The 17370-nt window shown below is 34.1% G+C and overlaps 2 protein-coding genes across 2 annotated transcripts; both read left to right on the top strand.

Moving 5' to 3' along the window:
• The first annotated feature begins 1654 nt into the window (after positions 1 to 1654).
• On the top strand, positions 1655 to 5881 carry LOC123538542 (cytochrome P450 1A2-like). Its single transcript, XM_053529429.1, has 3 exons — positions 1655 to 1958; positions 4975 to 5102; positions 5364 to 5881. Exons 1-3 carry the CDS (start codon positions 1872 to 1874, stop codon positions 5506 to 5508), a joined length of 360 nt encoding a protein of 119 aa, XP_053385404.1. The 5' UTR covers positions 1655 to 1871; the 3' UTR covers positions 5509 to 5881.
• Positions 5882 to 12257: 6376 nt separating this feature from the next.
• On the top strand, positions 12258 to 17163 carry LOC123561741 (semaphorin-5B-like). The gene is made up of 4 exons (XM_053529423.1): positions 12258 to 12448; positions 13452 to 13548; positions 13964 to 14131; positions 15139 to 17163. Exons 1-4 carry the CDS (start codon positions 12344 to 12346, stop codon positions 15531 to 15533), a joined length of 765 nt encoding a protein of 254 aa, XP_053385398.1. The 5' UTR covers positions 12258 to 12343; the 3' UTR covers positions 15534 to 17163.
• Positions 17164 to 17370: the final 207 nt, after the last annotated feature.

Genomic DNA, 17370 nt, shown 5'->3' with positions numbered 1-17370 from the left:
AGCAAATAATAGACATATGATATCAGGAATATCGTTAGTAATAAAGATATCTGACCCACAATTTGGTCGTAATAGGGATGATAACTCATCAATAAAGAGTGTATGAATTGTCGACCTTGACTAATCCCATTGTCTCGTTCCGATATTACACGGAAAAAAGTCTGTAGTCCTATCATTAACTGGCTTTTACACAAGATTGCAGATAACTATACAGTCCCTGGCTCGCGGATCTTTCAAAGTCCGTGCTTCCCCGCGATTGGACCCTAGCGCGGACAATTTTATGAGCCGCGGGGATGCGCGTTTTTTCAGGCAGCCCTTGTCATATATTTAACAGCTTCCACCGCGATCAGAAGCAATAAATCGATTGAAGTGTATTGCGAAGACATGTCGCAGCGCATCGCGGTCAAGTGCCGGTGGTTCGCGTTGAATTGCGGTGGAACGCCGCGATTTACAGGTAAGATAATGACGATATATATGCTACATAGTGTATAGAATGCAAATAAACTGTCTGGAATTTTAACATTTATTATTTAGAGGGGAAATGAAGTAAATGGCTTTTCATCATCATTAATAATAATAATTTCAAACATATTTTGCATGAATCCCCTCAGTTATATACGTATGTTCGTAATGTAAGATTTATCTACTGGAACCATTTGATAACAACTATAAATTATATAAAATAAGGCATTCTTTGCCCTTACCATTTCAAATATGTTTTGTTTGTTTTATAAAATGGCCGTATTATATAAAAAAGTAAATATCTACATATATTTTATCAATATCATAATAATAAAATAATGAAAAAGGTCATATCAGTATAAGTGACATTATCATGGCTGTATTTCAATATAGACAGACAGGACAGACAGATTGCTAGAATAAATCTTACAAGATAAGTCATGTCAAACATTCTGTGTGCATTTCTTGCTCAAAGCAAGTCATATGTTAAATAAGATAAGATTGCTTTTGCATGAGTTTTTTTATTTGAACACGTATTTACAACAGAGACATGGATTTTTTTACTGCTATCGCTCTGTTGGTATTACAGGAATAAATACAACATTGTCGATGATAACAAAAAAAAAACAAACAAAGACAAATATCAAACAGGGAATGCCACGCACCAAAAACGCAGCCTTCTTAAAAACGAAGCCCCCAGCACGCAGACGCGTGCACCATACATACACACACACACAAAGCCAATACACAAGGACAAAACGAACAAACAATGGAACACGCAGACGCGTGCACCACACACACACACGCGCGCGCACACACACACACACACGCACACACACACACAAAGCCAACACATAAGGACAAAACAAACAAACAATGGAACACAGTGGGCACCGCCTTGGAACGGTCAGTGGCAAAAACACCACTGGGGAGCTTAAACCGGTTTATGGTGCGCACTCAACCTCACTCTTACCCCCACCATGTTCCAAAGACACGGGACGGTGTAAATAAAAGTAATCCCCTCCAGGTGAATCTCTTACACACGTAATGGAAACAAAAAGGCATGGCATGTAAAACACAAAAATGCTCATGTATAAATATATAAAAAGCAAACCTTAAGAACCAAAAACGTACGTACTCAATGCCTTTTCAGAAGACAGAGCAACAAGAGAAACACCCTTAAGGGCCCGACGAAACAGGCCAGAAGACATATATCGAAACAGTTCAGTCCTGGTAGGATTTAAAAACTGCACAAGCACTATTTTGTGCTTAATAATCTACCCGGAGTACCAGGACAAGGTGTTTAAAGAGATTGAAAAAAAAAACATTGCCAGAGACCGTCAGCCAACTCATGCAGACATAATTATTGCCCAAATCTAGAAGCATTAGAACTCGAAGTACACAGACTTATGACGGTGGTACCGACATTCGTAGGTCGTGTGTGTAGAAGAGATATCAACGATTTAGAAGGTTACGACATACCGAAAGGGACTTTGGTAATGATTAGATATTACCACCGGCTTGCCTTTTCCTATTCAGGACTTCTTAGAAAAAAACAAACAAAAAATCTATTAAGCAGATAAGAAGTGGAAAAAAAAGTGAAGACAAAATGTTTTCTTTGCACAACACATTTTAACCTGTGTATTTCCCTTTTCACTTGTTTGTATGGAATTTGCAATTACTGTAATCATGTAATCATGTAGTAAAGTGATCCTTACATTGTAAAGTTCGTATATATATATATATATATATATATATATATATATATATATATATATATATATATATATATATAACTCAGTTTTTCGGTATATATTTAACATGTTTAACAAAATGAACTACCCTGACTATATTTTAGCATACAATTGACGTCTTTATTCACTCTCTGCTTTTATGACAGATTTTTCCAAAATTCTGCTGGAGAAGGTAACGGTACAGCCTGTTAGCACCTCCGCATGATATATCATTTTATCAGGACTTGACCCCTAGTTCCTTCACGGTTTGTTATTTATGATGTTAGGCCAGATGTTGCCTGTAGATTACTCTGGGAGAATTAATAAACATTTGTAACTTGAAATAAGAAATAATGGGCAAGGATTGTTTTAAGATTTAAAATGTGTCAGGAAAATGAAAACCAGAAATTAAAGATTTAAATTAAATATTTACTATCTACTAAACGTCATATAATAAAACATATAATGATACTTGATAAAATTAATGAAGTATAGAATATTGTTTGTAAAGCATATAATTTATATGTTTATAATAGACAATTGAATAATTTAAGAAAAATATATTTGTACTCTTATTTTCTTTTTATAAAATGCCTGTAGACATATAAATTATAAATAAAAAAAACTTGGAATTTGATGTACAGTCAGCCTGTGGTAAAACAAAAACCTGCTAACAAAAAAAAGAAAAGAAAAGGAAACAAACCACTAAATTTCAAAATTTATCTGCAAAAACAACTTTGGGAAAACAATATGTTGCTATTTAAACAAAAAGCAAAACATAACCATAAGTAATGTACATATAAATATAGTTGCTTTACTGTAGGTAAAATATTTTCGGAGCTAAGCACTACAAAGCATTAAAATGACAATTTTTTCCTAGGTCAGGGACTATAACTCCTACAAGACTAAATGAATCCGGACGCGAAACCCTAGGTGCACAACTGCACATGCTGACCAACTTTCCTGTAAATTTTGGCGACTCTAGGTCAAATACTTTTGGAGCTACGTGCGACACAACATAAAAATGACCAATTTTTTACTAAATCAGGGGCCATAACTCCTACACGATTGAATAAATCCGGACGCGAAACCCCAGGTGCACAACTACACATGCTGACCAACATTTCCTGTAAAGTTTCGTGACTCTACGTCAAATACCTATGGAGCTAGTTGTGACACAACATTCTCGGAAGGACGGACGGACGGACAAGGGCAAATCTATATTCCCCCTCCCCAAAGTGGGGGCATAGAAATGTTAGTTTAGGGCCAGGTTAAATGATAAGCTGCTTCCACTGTTTAATTTTGCTTAAATTCAGTCATGAATCATGTGTCTGCATGTGAGTCATCTTACACCCCTGAAAGATGAGTTTTTTCTAGCACACGAAAAGCATGTGAAAATCCTGTTCAGCATTCAAGAAATGCCATTCCTGATTTTATAGAAACAGAGTGAAGGAACATAAACATAGAAATTTGCAAAATTACAGTTTGCAACATTTTAATGTGCCACTTAATTCAGCAAAATAATAAAATTAATAATTGAGCTGCACCATGAGAAAACCAGCATACTGTATTTGCGACTAGTCTGGATCTTGATCAATCTGCTCCTTCCATACAAATTGCTTTCAAACAGTATTCTATCTTCCGTATCTTCCGTAACCGTCGAACCCCTTGCGGGGACGTAGACGTTTTGTGCATCAAAATCATAAAGAGAAAGAATATAGTGATAAAAATTTAGAGTGGAAGAAACTAAAAAATAACTTTGGTAAAATAAAAAGGTTAAAACTTGATTTAGCAGGATAACTAGGGCGAGACATGTTCAAGGCTGCAAACTGCGGCACTGAACTGCTCTAGGGTAGGGTGGTGGGTAGCCTGGGAAGCCGTTGATAATATTTGTGCTTTGTCAGAAGAAATCATTCCTAATATTTATGCATTAAAGATATCACTTAATTTGCGCTAATTAGTGTTCATTGCCATTCATCGAGTATCTGATATTGTCAATTTGCAGGTAGAAAAAAATGTTAGAAATTGTCAGACTGTATTCCCAGTCACCCACCGTGACACTGGGGGGAAGTTGGTTCCAATGGTACACAGTTCTCGGAAAATAAGAGAACTTGTAATAGTCAATAGTATTCAAGTAAGATAAAATGTTAGTGAACTATATGGATCCTGATTAACTGCATGCATTTGCATGCTGATCTAGTTCCATGCAAATGCAGTAAACTGTGTAGTTTTTTTCACGGTGTGGCTCAACTATGAATAAAGACAACATTGCATTTTGAAGATCTGCATTTTGTAAATTTTAAGTTCAGACTATTATATAAAGAGGTAAATAAATCTGCCTTCTGCAAACAATGCAGACCATGATCAGCCAGTGTATATTAACCATGGTCTTCGCTGGTAAAAATTTAAAATTTATTAATGATACATATAAAGAGTCAGTTATAAAAATTGTTTCATTTAGAACATGTAAAATAAACTTGTTATACATTTTTACAATAGCTCATATTTTTCCGTTTTTGTGAAGTATGTTTCTACTACTATGATCTGTGAGATCTTCACAATTCAAATATTTCTTGTAGAATAATACAAACATAGGCTGATAAGCATCTTGAATGAAACACTAATGGGAGATTTATTGCTTCCATGCTGTGTGAGGCTGACCACTAAATTTTAGCATGTAATTGATAGGAGTATATTTGCCCTGTACATTACTGTTAAACCTTCCTCACCAGTGAGGAAAATTCTGTCATAAAAGCAAAGACTGTATTGTGTTTTGCAGATCATCGCTAACATCTGGCGAGTCTACCATGATAGCAAAATATGGGGAGATTCGTGGAATTTTCGCCCTGAACGCTTCTTAGATGCGGATGGACAACCTCTTAGTAGGGACAACATTTTACGGAAATCGTAAGTTAGCTATATTTTAATGATATATGTTAAGAAGTAAATACAGAGCGAGCAATTCAAAGTAAATGAGAAAATATGTAGAAAAAATTCATTTTTTACATTCAGCCATTTGTTGAAATAAACTCTTGATACTTAATTGAAACGTTGGTTTTGCTGTTGGCTTGCAACATTACATTTATCAAAAGACGCAGACGGTGGATCATCAGGTGGAAAATTAAACAAAAAATATCTTAACCTTTAAATGTATGTGTTTCTTTCAAGGTGGATGCCATCTTCCGTAGGAAGAAGACAATGCCTTGGGGTCAAGATATATCCTGTATATGGCATCCCTGTTTTGGAAATGGAAATTAGTTGGTTCCCCCGGGGAATTTGGACCTCTAGATGCAAACCATTTGAAAAACTATGACACTGCAATCACAGTTCGGCCAAAAGCGTTCTTCTGCACAGCGGATAAAAGAACTTAAAATTAGCATAATACATGTTGACAAATATCTTATTTTCCACTTTCCTGTCAAAAAGAAGTCTTTGTGTACATGAAACAAAACCTGTTTTCGCATTAACCTGAGAGAACGATGTCAAAAATCATATTATGTAATAGGTTTGTACTTTGTCATTGTGCATCAGTTATAAAACTTTCAAAACAGGACATTGATTAAACTAGCGTTATTTTGTGTACTATAATTTCAGGTTTCAAAAGTTGAATCTAAACTATGATACCGGTATTTGGAGAGCATGCGCGTGTATAACGCTTATATAACATAATGACCTCTGTAATGTAAAATGTGAATTGTACTAATATCCAAATATTCGAGAGTTCAACTACAGTCATTGCTTTGACATTGTTATATACTAGTGTGTGTTTATTTATCATGTTTATTTGGTTATTGTAAATCGATATAAAGTGCGCGTGCAGAGGTGTTTACAACTGATGCAGTCTAACTTTCTTAAAACTTTTTCTCATTGTGGAGGTTTTACGTAGAACACTATGAAGCCATATACCGTAAAGTAGGCCCACACCAAAAAAAGTTGTAATGGAAAAATATTGTAGACAGTCCAAGAACAAGTACACTTTAATTATATACAAAATACAGGAAAGCACAGGGGAGGGTTGGGGAGTAAATAAAAGGGTCGAGAGTTGGTGGAAAGTGGAGTTAGGATGAATATTCAACAAGGAAATTCACGTGCCTTTAACAAAGTCTCCCTACATTAAACAAAACATATAACTCTTTCATCTGTTCAGGTTTATTTCTGAAAAACTAATGTCTGCGTTTGTTGTTACTGTGTCTTTATATATTTTTGACATATTATTGTGAGGTGCACACTGACCTTCCAATCCTGAGGTCGGGGTTCGATCCCCGGCAGCTACCCGGGAATTTTCAGAAACGATTTTCAGTGTTTCCCACCCAACTAGAGGTGTACTGGTCAGGAACCCAGGCAATCCTTGCGTGTATCAGTGCTATACACTGGACACGTTAAAGAACCAGGCTGTCTATTCGCAACGAGCTAGGCTAAGTAAGCCGGACAAGTCTGTATCTGATTTCTGATCTCTCTGTCATGGGGGCTTTTTCTCACTCTGTCCCTCTGGTCAGATCGCTCTGTGTCTGTACTAGTAGAGGATGAATTATGCGCCCTGTGTGGCTGCATTTGAACTATGTAAAGCGCCTTTGAACGTGAAATTGATCATGAAAAGGGCGCTATATAAATCTGGTATAATAATAATAATAATAAAAATAATTATATTAACCACTGTTCTTTCGCTGTCATCTATTCTATTACAACCTTAAAACTTTTATACAAGTCTCCAAGGTGAAATATGGGCGGTCTTATTACATATAAAATTGTCACAGGTAAAGAAAAAATATAATTGTAATAGCATACATTCTGATCAGTACTGCTTATTAAAATAGTAGTAAAAAGGAATGTGTGCTTCGCTGCAAGTTGGTCTATTCTTACGAACATTTTTTTTCCAAACTATCACTGTATTATACGGATCCGATTTTTACTAAATACAATATCTTCCTGTAGACAAGACAAACATTTAGTGAAAAAAATGTAATAAACATATCAATTATACGAAGAAAAGACACAGATCCAGTTCAGTTGCTAACTTATACGTATTTTAGCTCCTTGATGGATTTGCAGAATTGAAACCTGTAGTTATTGCTCGAATCACATATTGAAGGAGACATACCTGTCAAAGGCCAAAAGAACACAATGGAAAACATAATTTGTTTAAAACTTCGATTCATAAGCAGATTAAAAGGAATGGCGGGTGAGGCACTGCAAGCTGAACACTTTTAAATCAACTTGTTACTATTGTTTTATTATTACCACACTTTTCTTCATGAAAAAAGAAACACAATAGAATTAAAATAAATCTGATTGCACACAACAGTGAATACAAATTAAAATTTAAGAAAAGAGAAAACAGTAAAAGAAGTGCTAACTTTTTCATGTTTTAGATCTTTGATAACGGGGGAAAAAATAATTTTCTACTCTCACGTTAAAGAGACAAATATTTCAATGTTTACTATTTTTATTGTTCAATTCAAAATTTCAAAATTATTTCCTCTTGTCTTAAGAAAATATTGCACGTTTAATAACTCGTAACATAAAACAGAACGAAAGTATATATTTTAAGATACAAAAGTAAGTTCTAAAATGTAGAAACGTAGTTCTAGACTTATGGTCGGTCTCCATTGTGTATATATCATTTCAAAGGGGCTCCTTTTTGACTACATATTTAATCTAGGATTAAAACACTGGTTTTCATCTGTGCAGCTGTGTGTCATATTTCTTCATACCAGGTTCGTTAGGCGTGCCTGTACATGTAAAGTTTAAACTGTAATTCTTTTAGTATTTTAAACTTGTTTGGTTTTTTTTTGCTAATAAGCATTAAACAACTATTATTCAATTAAGCGCGGAAATGAAGGGAGACAACATTCTTTGTTCAGTTCTGTGACAAGAAATTGAATATATTTATTTATTTATTTATTTTGTTGGGTATAACGTCACACCGTCACAATTATAGGTCGTATGGCGACTTTCTAGCTTTTATGGTGGAGAAAGACCGCAGGTGCCCCTCCGTGCATTATTTCATCACGAGCGGGCACCTGGGAAGACCCATCGACCTTCCGTAAGGCAGATGGATGGCTTCCTCGCATGAAGAATTCAACGCCCCGAATGAGGCTCGACCCAACTCTATGAGGGGCAAGTGATTTGAAGTCAGCGACCTTAACCAGTCGTCCACGGAGGCCCCTATTAAATCTATGTTTATCAGTTATTTACATAGTAATTAAGGAGGTAAGTAAGTCTCTTACTGGTTTTTGCATTCTGGTAATCGGAACTGGAAGATGACAGGAAGTGAAACAACAGTGGAGGTAACAATGAAGTTTTAAAATGCACATCATAACTGACAAATGTGATGAAATAAGATGCGAAATGCTTCAGAAACAGACAATGCATAGATATCACCTTAATCAAGCGTAAAAACTTCTATTTTCTGTTGAATTTCATTTATTACGCATGTTATATTATAAAGGTTTCTTTGTTAAGTAAATAAAATGTGAAACTTACTATTTTTTTTTCATCGTTGTCAGTGTTAGATGCCTGCGATATCGAGTTAGAAGCAATCCGATCTGAATATATGTTTCTTTTTTCTTTTTTTCTTTTTAGCTCACCTGAGCAATGCTGCTCAGGTGAGTTTTTGTGATGGCGTCTGTCAACATTTAGCTTGTGTATGCGATAGAGGCTGTATTTTTCAACTGATCTTCATGACATTTGGTCAGAATGATAACCTTGATGAAATCTAGGCCGAGTTCGAAAATGGGTCATCTGGGGTCAAAAACTAGGTCATTAGGTCAAATCAAAGAAAAACCTTGTGTATGCGATAGAGGCTGTATTTTTCAATTAATCTTCATGAATTTTGGTCAGAATGATAACCTTGATAAAATCTAGGCCAAGTTTGAAAATGGGTCATCTGGGTTCAAAAACTAGGTCACTAGGTCTAATCAAAGAAAAACCTTGTGTATGCGATAGAGGCTGTATTTTTCAATTAAGCTTCATGAATTTTGGTCAGAGTAATTATCTTGATGAAATCTAGGCCAAGTTTAAATATGGGTCATCTGTGGTCAAAAACTAGGTCACTAGGTCAAATAAAAGAAAAACCTTGTGTATGCGATAGAGGCTGTATTTTTCAATTAATCTTCATGAATTTTGGTCAGAATGATTACCTTGATCAAATCTAGGTCGAATTTGAAAATGGGTCATCTAGGTTCACAAACTAGGTCACTAGGTCAAATAAAAGAAAAACCTTGTGTATGCGATAGAGGCTGTATTTTTCAATTAATCTTCATGAATTTTAGACAGAATGATAACCTTAATGAAATCTAGGCCGAATTTGAAAAGGGTCATCTTGGGTCAAAAAGTAGGTCACTAGGTCAAATCAAAGATAAACCTTGTGTATGCGATAAAGGCTGTATTTTTCAATTGATCTTCATGAAATTTGGTCAGAATGATAGCCTTGGTAAAATCTAGGTCAAGTTCGAATATGGGTCATCTGGGGTCAAAAACTAGGTCACTAGGTCAAATCAAAGAAAATACTTACTTATACTCAAGATTTTTGCTCCAATTTTAATGATAATTGGTCAGAATATTTTTTTCCATGAAATCACTAGGTCAAACATGTTTACTCTGTTTAATATGTTGTGTTACGGTGTGTTTCTCAGGAGAGCGACCTAGGGCCATCTTGGCCCTCTTGTTTTTTTTCCATATCTTTCTTCTGAAAAGGTGAAATTGTCAGAAGGATTGTGATAAATCTGATGAGAAAATTGAGATTTAACTGAATCATTTTACAAGATCAAGCCATGTTAGTAAACATGATACCCGACAGACGTTTCAATCATATTTGTGCAGTATTTGAAAGAAAATATACACCCCTGACTGTGCAATAAAATGACAGAAAACGTAAACGCATTAGCTGCATTGTAAATGTTTGGTATACAATTCGGCGTTTTTCTTTTATTTTAATGCCATTCTGCCTTGTGAAATAGAATTATTATAGACAAGTTGACGTCACAAAAAGCAGCACATACTGACGATGTTTAGATGTTGTTTAGAAAATGAAAACATTGAAAAGAGGATTAATTTAAATCTTTTACTTCTCTTAGTTTTTACTTTAACGTGATTAAATTTTTCATTACTCTTTATTTCTCAAACTTTGAAAATTTTTGTTCTTCTTTTAGATGATTAAAATTTCTATGCTAATGGCAAAAGTATTTTAGTTAACATATTTTTTAAACCTCAGTAAAGCCAACTGTAAAACAAAGAACTTAAAACTCAAAAGAAAGCAGTTTGTTTAAAAATAAAGAGTAAAACATTAACAATTACTCATCTCGGTAAAACCTAGCATTTTTTTTATTTTAATAGTCACATATTCTTATAATGTATAAACTAGCAAACTGTAAACAAGATTTTTATCTTGCAAATACAAGAAAATTGTAATACTTAATATAATAAAACACATTGAGATCCTTCCTTTCCGTTTTTAATAATAAAAAAGCTGGATTGCTCTTCAAAGACACAAACAGGAACTTGCAAAATACATGAATTGCAAGTTTACTTTAATTGATCGTCTTAATATACTAAACTGTCTACACGTTTATTGTTTGAATGCCTGTTTTCCGTGGTATTAGTACAATTGCTTTACATTCATTGTTCGAATGTTTCCACTTAAGTTTGCCACATTGGCATTTTAGAACTTGTGAGACATATATTTGTGAAATTTCTGCTACAGAAAATTTTACCAAGGGATGCCCAATATAAACATGTGCAATCAAGATGATGTGGCATGGTTGTAAAAACCATTAAAATTTCAATTAAAAATATTAGATATTTGAAATAATTACTATATTATCATGATTATCGACACCACTTATTATGTCCATACTCATTATTGAGTATTGTTGGCTTGTGTGTTATTGGTTACAATAATATTGATTCCATTAATGAAAATCGATGGTCATGAGCACTGCAAAACTGCAAATATTATAAACAGAAAACACTGTCAGTAAGACCAGCTTTCATTTGTAAACCTGCTGGTTTATCAGCAGTATATAACTTAGACAGAGGAAAGATATAAATAAATGTATCATTCGAATATTTTGGCCGTTTCTGGGCATTGCCTAATGTGTTCGTGTTTTCCTTTATCCGTTCGTTTTGTCCTCGCTGTATCCGTTCGTTTTTTCCTTGCTGTATCCGTTCGTTTTGACCTCGCTGTCAGTGACTGTACTTGAACAATATTTTACATTTTTAGCAATCTTAATCGTAAAATCTAAAACGCGACTTGAGAAAATTAGTAAAGCATAGTTGTGTCCTAAAGGATCAATTGAGATATCAAAGTATACCTTTACGTAATTTAAGCTGTTGTTCATATATTGAGGTGAAGACAAATTAAGTTATTTCAAACATTGTCAAACACTCCATTGCTCGAGAGTTTCCATCAAAAAATGACATATATAATTCTTGTAAAGTTTTTTTTTAAGATGACCAGATTTATATTTTAGTGATGATGGCCCCTAACGTCAGGTAACCAGAACCGTTTGAATAATCTTTACAGGATGCTACAGGCCAGCTTTGGTAAATGGTTAATGAGAATAAGTTGTTCAACTGTTCTGTTTTATTTTCAGCTCCATTGTGACTTCATAAATCATTCAAAAGGAAAACATTAAAACAAAAGAGAGAGCGAACCGTACCAAGATGCTACCGACCAATTTTTGATGATCAATAAAGCGGTGCAGAATTCCAAATGAACTAAACGTATTAACATTTTGCATTTTTTATTTTATTTATTTTAGAAATATCTAATTTACCAGTTAATATCAGTTTCTACTTAGTTAATGTCATATGTACATTTGCCATCCAAATTAAAAAGATAAACCTTTTACAAAACTGCGAGCGAGTAGCTTTATCCTAAAAATCTTGAATCGATTAAAGAGGTTATGATCATGCAATATGATAGTCTGTTTTTATAAAGTAACAAAAGTAGAGATTTTGCAGCTGAAAAGATGTTTGAAATGTAATTTAAACCCCTTGCAAATTTCATATTGTAAGATTAATAGCTTTTAACACGGTTTGTCGGATCACTTCCTTGTTATAAATTTTCCTGTACTCGTACGTAATCCGTTTCAAATAGACGGATAAAGGGAAGTGTTATATAAACATATTTCTTTACTCATTTCAGAATGAATGTATTCCACTTTATGCATATTTTGCTCCTGATTTGTGCAAGTATTGGACATATTTGGTCAGAACAGGCTTGTGACGCACACGATTCGCAGGCACTTATGGTAAGTTCGAATAAAGTTTTTAATTTAGCTTGTATGTTTGAAGAATTCACTCGTTCAGTACTTGACTTCTCCTTTTAAATCTTTTTGTAATAACATTATAAAACGTGAAGAAAATAATAATATTATATATCATCTGTCCACGCCTATAATAACTATGAAAATGATGTGTGTCAACTAAGGTACCTTCCATTCTGAAGTAATGTTCTTTTTTCCTCCACTAACAAGTTGACGTGCCATTTAAATTTCCTTAGTGTAACTTAATCAAAATTAAACTTAATACATTTCCTTATCTATCCTATCATGAGTAATTAACTTTGGTATGAAAAATGAATGCGATGAATTATATTTATAAACGCTTTAGAGATTATCATAACCTGTTAACTGCTGAAACGTCCGCTCATTTTTAAGTAAAGTCGGTAACTGGTCAGTCGCATTATCTTTTCTTAAAATTATAAGAGATCAAAATAATGAAATATAAAACGTCTGCTTTGTGGGGAAAATGCAGTGTAAAATGATAAATGTGATGAAAGATATGCTACGACAATCATAACACCTCGAGGGTGTGTAACTCGCTAATCCTAACTTTACGAACAATTGGTTTACATTTCGTAATCATTTAACTTCATGAGATATTTGAATAAAGTTACTGATTTTTCCTAGGTGGTACAATTTTCATGATTTATAGACAAGTGCTGGCTATCACACTTCAAGCATTTGCAATTCTATATTTTCTGACTATCGCCACTATTTCTGATAGAAACAGCTAAAATATAAACAGCTATAAATGTCCGTTGCGGTATGAGCAGCGGATATCCGAAGAATTACTGAAGCGCGGATAGGGTGAAATCGAAATGCATCAATGTAAAAATAGATGTAGCATAATATTATTTAGTTTGATTTTATGCATTGGTTAACTGATCGAAACATTTGACGATTAACCGATTATTAGAATAACGGATATTGACACACATCAGCTCAGGTCTATAGTTTTCTTACGTTTCAGTTGAGGCTGAGACAACTGAAGACAGAAACTGAAATCAAATTCAAGGAAGTTACGACGAGGATCGAATATCTAGAAAATGAATTAGCAGATCAAAAAGGTATGCTGATCTTATGTACAACGTAAGCGAACAGGAGGGTAATGCAGACCTGTCTGATCTGAGACATAATAATGATAGCATAGGTGTATAGTAAATCAGCAAAACATTAATTACAGAATTTATCAGACCACATGATATAGCCAACAATGTACACATGAACAATTTGGACATTCACAAGCAACCATGCATTGAGCATAATAAAACCGAAGCAATTCCGGTTTGGTAATCATAAGTTGAAGTTCAGCGGAAGTCAAATTATCAAAAGACGGATGGATTGTCCAACCACTTCAAACTTACTTCTGATCTCTTCGATTGAAAATGACCGTGATCATTGTCTAGAAATAACCCACTCTAAAATCAAAAGGTGTCCATGGTGAATGTTCTTTTAAAACTAACGTTATTAACATTTTTACAGATGGAGAATGGTCCACCTGGGGCGACTGGAGCACTTGCAGCGAAAGTTGTGGAGGAGGCACTCAATCCCGAAATCGCTCTTGTACAGATCCGGCACCATCAAAGTTCGGGAAACAATGTTTGGGTAGCAGTGAACAAATAACCCTATGCAATAAGCAGCAATGCCCTGGTGAATATTTTCAGTCTTTAATATTCCTGCATAAATATTTCTGGGTTTCAAACGATTGATAAATGTATGTTGACAAGGTGTTTCGCACGCTCATGCATTTAATACGTACGTTTAACAATAATTATTACTAATTCGTTGCCTACCTTGTGCTTATCATTTGTATATTTTATAACGGAAAGGATGAAAACGTTTTTAGATTTTATGAATATTTACGTTGTTACCAAACAGCAGATTCAAACTGTATTCAAATTACTCAAATATCTAAACATTTGAAACATATTAGAGAAAACAATTATTGGAAATTAAGAAAATAATATTTTAATGTACATAACAATAATTTGAAATAAGATATTTTGAACTCTCATGCATTAACTTGGAATTTTACTTCTCGTTCTATTTGCGTATTTGATAGAAAACACATTGAAAATAACAATAAACCATAGGAATGTTTATATTATTTTGCGTCAGAATTAGTTATGAAGATTTGCTACATGTATTTTCCTCTTAAGCCAGTTGTTTAACCTAAATAAAAGAGAAATATTTACATAAAAGGTAAATACCTGTAAAAGGGTACATGTTACAAAACACACACTCATTTAGCTCCGCGGGGAACTTATAGACATACACAAGTCTAGAGGTCGTTTTGTCCAACCAGTTCCCCAACATGACACCGTATAAGACAGTCGTTATAAATCTCTGAATTGCTGAACATTTGCCAGACATTTACGACAGATAAGTCAATGCACGTATGAATTCCACGAAGACAGGTGTGCAATTAAGTTACTGACAGAAGTATAGACCACAGTGCTGGCTTTAACGCCATATAAAACATAGATCGAATAATAGGGAAATAGGCACTGTTTTCCCGCAGACACATGAAATACTTAACTGTTCAGCAACATATAATTTTTGAGAGACTCTGTTCGTAATGAATCGTTGCTTTATCATTTTTTTACAGATTATATTGAAATTATTTACGAGTTGCGCTTTATCGTTTCTTCTTGCAGACGCCAACGTAGCATTTACCGCAACTAACATTGACAATAGTACATATGGAGAGTCAGGTATAAGGTTTCCAAACGTCCTGGTGAACATTGGTAATAACTATGACAGCGCATATGGTACATTTACAACTTCTATACCCGGGCTGTACCATCTGGTTGTCGTATTAACACTAGATCGTTCAGGCCGCCATACAGCTTCTTGCCAGTTGTGTGTCAATGGGGTTGCACATTTTAATATATACATGAAGCGATATGACGACAACTACTCCTCCATAGCTGCAGGAACATTTAACCTCAAGAGAAATGACGTCATACACCTTTGTTCTTGTAATGGCACACAGTACATGAACAAAGGTAATACAAATATGTTTACGGGATTCCTTATCAAACCTCTTTAATACGAGTTGCCGGCAGCATCTTATTGTAAATGTTGTGTTTCTGTCAAGTGAATAACGATGCATGTGTCTTAACCATATCTTACATTAATTTGAAATGTCTTTGATTCATCCAATCTTCACGTAACTGGGATAAAAAGTGATTTATTTACTTTCGATGTCAATTTTGTTTCACTGCATTCAACATTTGTTAATAAACATAGTGTAGCGGTTGCACCATGTCAGCATGGGGTTTTGTAGAATATTTGGTGAAATGTTGTTATTGTTAATATCTTTACCGCATTGTTAGATACCTAAACTCGTAAGAAAACGTCTTTCCAAACATTCCTCATTTATATGCATTTATATCGGGTATAATGCAAGATACCTTCATCACGCTACAGCATGTATGTGCATGTATTCATGTCAATAACCGATATAAATATATAAGGGGAACTTGTCTTCATTTTATTCTCCTTTTGGTAACCTGATACGAAATTTAGTCTGAAGTTAACATTTTGAGATATAAATTCCTTCTAAAAAGTATATTTGCGTTACTGGGTGGGTTTTCCAACAACTGATAGTTACAGAGAGAGATATTGAGAGAGAGAGAGAGAGAGAGAGAGAGAGAGAGAGAGAGAGAGCACTAACAATAATTTATAACGTTTAAAGGCACCTATGTCCATGCACAAATCGAAATTTTATTCAAATTGATGACTATCTACCGATACTGCAAATTGCTCAAAACATGACTTATCACATGTCATAAATAGCCACAAGCAGAAGGAACATTGGGTTTTCATCAGATGTAAGATAGATAAAAACAATTTATACCAGACCGCTTGACCAGAGTTACTTACATAAACTTTCAGAGAGCATGTGTGAATGTTAAGTTTGGAATTTTATAGGTCAAAATGAGTTACAATATATAAATAAAACGTTAATACGTCGAAGGTGTCAGTCAGTTTAATATATAAGTTTAAGACAGTTAAAAAGAGGAAAAGTGAATACACGATTGTTATGTGAGGAAGTCAACAAGTATAACTTAAGAATACAATATCCCATTAAAACATTGTAGCAGAATAAAACATTTGCCGCATAGATAGTTTTACCGATTGCGGCACTAGCGATGGAAGAGATTATTGTATTATTTGGTCCTAGTGCAGATAATAAATATATATGGGTCAAATCTGGGATGTTCTAATTGAGCTTATATTCTTGTAACAGTAACTCACCTCAGATTTCTACTGAAAGAATGTTACAAGATTGCCACACACATACATATTTCTATAGTTACACAGTTCTATAAACATTGATGAAATTGAGTCTCTTATGGTAGCTTTCTTCTTTTTAGAATGAGTGATGTTACTTATGATATTAGAAAATGCCAGGTAAACTCACATTTTAAAAGAAATTTAACGATATTTAGATCACCTTGAAACTTTTAGTTTGTTTGCCTTTGTGTTACTAGAAAAAATACGGTTTGAATAGATTATATATTGTTTAGGCCACGATTAAGATGTGCACTAAACGCCATACCTACATACTTACTTGATTCCGATTATAAAGATAATGATGACAGTGGAAATGCTAAATGAACTTTTATAATGTATTGCAACCTAAAAACCATGGTATACCTATTGTTAGCTTAATGCAGCAAAACACAAACAATGTCTTCATTTAGATATACTTTTCTTATGATAGCGGGTTTGAAATACTATTTTCAAACTTTGAAAGCCACAAATAAGTGGTCTTTTAACAGTAAATTTCTATCCTTTTAACACACGTACTTCAATTTTCTTATAATGTTAAATACATGGAATGAAACGATACAGAAAATTACTGATGATTGAAAGCATTG

This window comes from Mercenaria mercenaria, chromosome 18 (assembly GCF_021730395.1).
Source record: "Mercenaria mercenaria strain notata chromosome 18, MADL_Memer_1, whole genome shotgun sequence".
NCBI lineage: Eukaryota > Metazoa > Mollusca > Bivalvia > Venerida > Veneridae > Mercenaria > Mercenaria mercenaria.
The sequence above is the reverse complement of the archived record's forward strand: the minus strand, read 5'-3'. Positions and strand labels throughout refer to the sequence as shown.

Bases quoted from the DNA above. Each gene is read 5' to 3' on its own strand.
- LOC123538542 (XM_053529429.1), top strand. From the start codon at position 1,872: ATGACGGTGGTACCGACATTCGTAGGTCGTGTGTGTAGAAGAGATATC. The intron at 1,959-4,974 runs GTAATGATTAGA...TGTGTTTTGCAG, and splicing joins ACATACCGAAAGGGACTTTG to ATCATCGCTAACATCTGGCG. The intron at 5,103-5,363 runs GTAAGTTAGCTA...GTTTCTTTCAAG, and splicing joins GACAACATTTTACGGAAATC to GTGGATGCCATCTTCCGTAG.
- LOC123561741 (XM_053529423.1), top strand. From the start codon at position 12,344: ATGAATGTATTCCACTTTATGCATATTTTGCTCCTGATTTGTGCAAGT. The intron at 12,449-13,451 runs GTAAGTTCGAAT...CTTACGTTTCAG, and splicing joins ACGATTCGCAGGCACTTATG to TTGAGGCTGAGACAACTGAA. The intron at 13,549-13,963 runs GTATGCTGATCT...ACATTTTTACAG, and splicing joins TGAATTAGCAGATCAAAAAG to ATGGAGAATGGTCCACCTGG.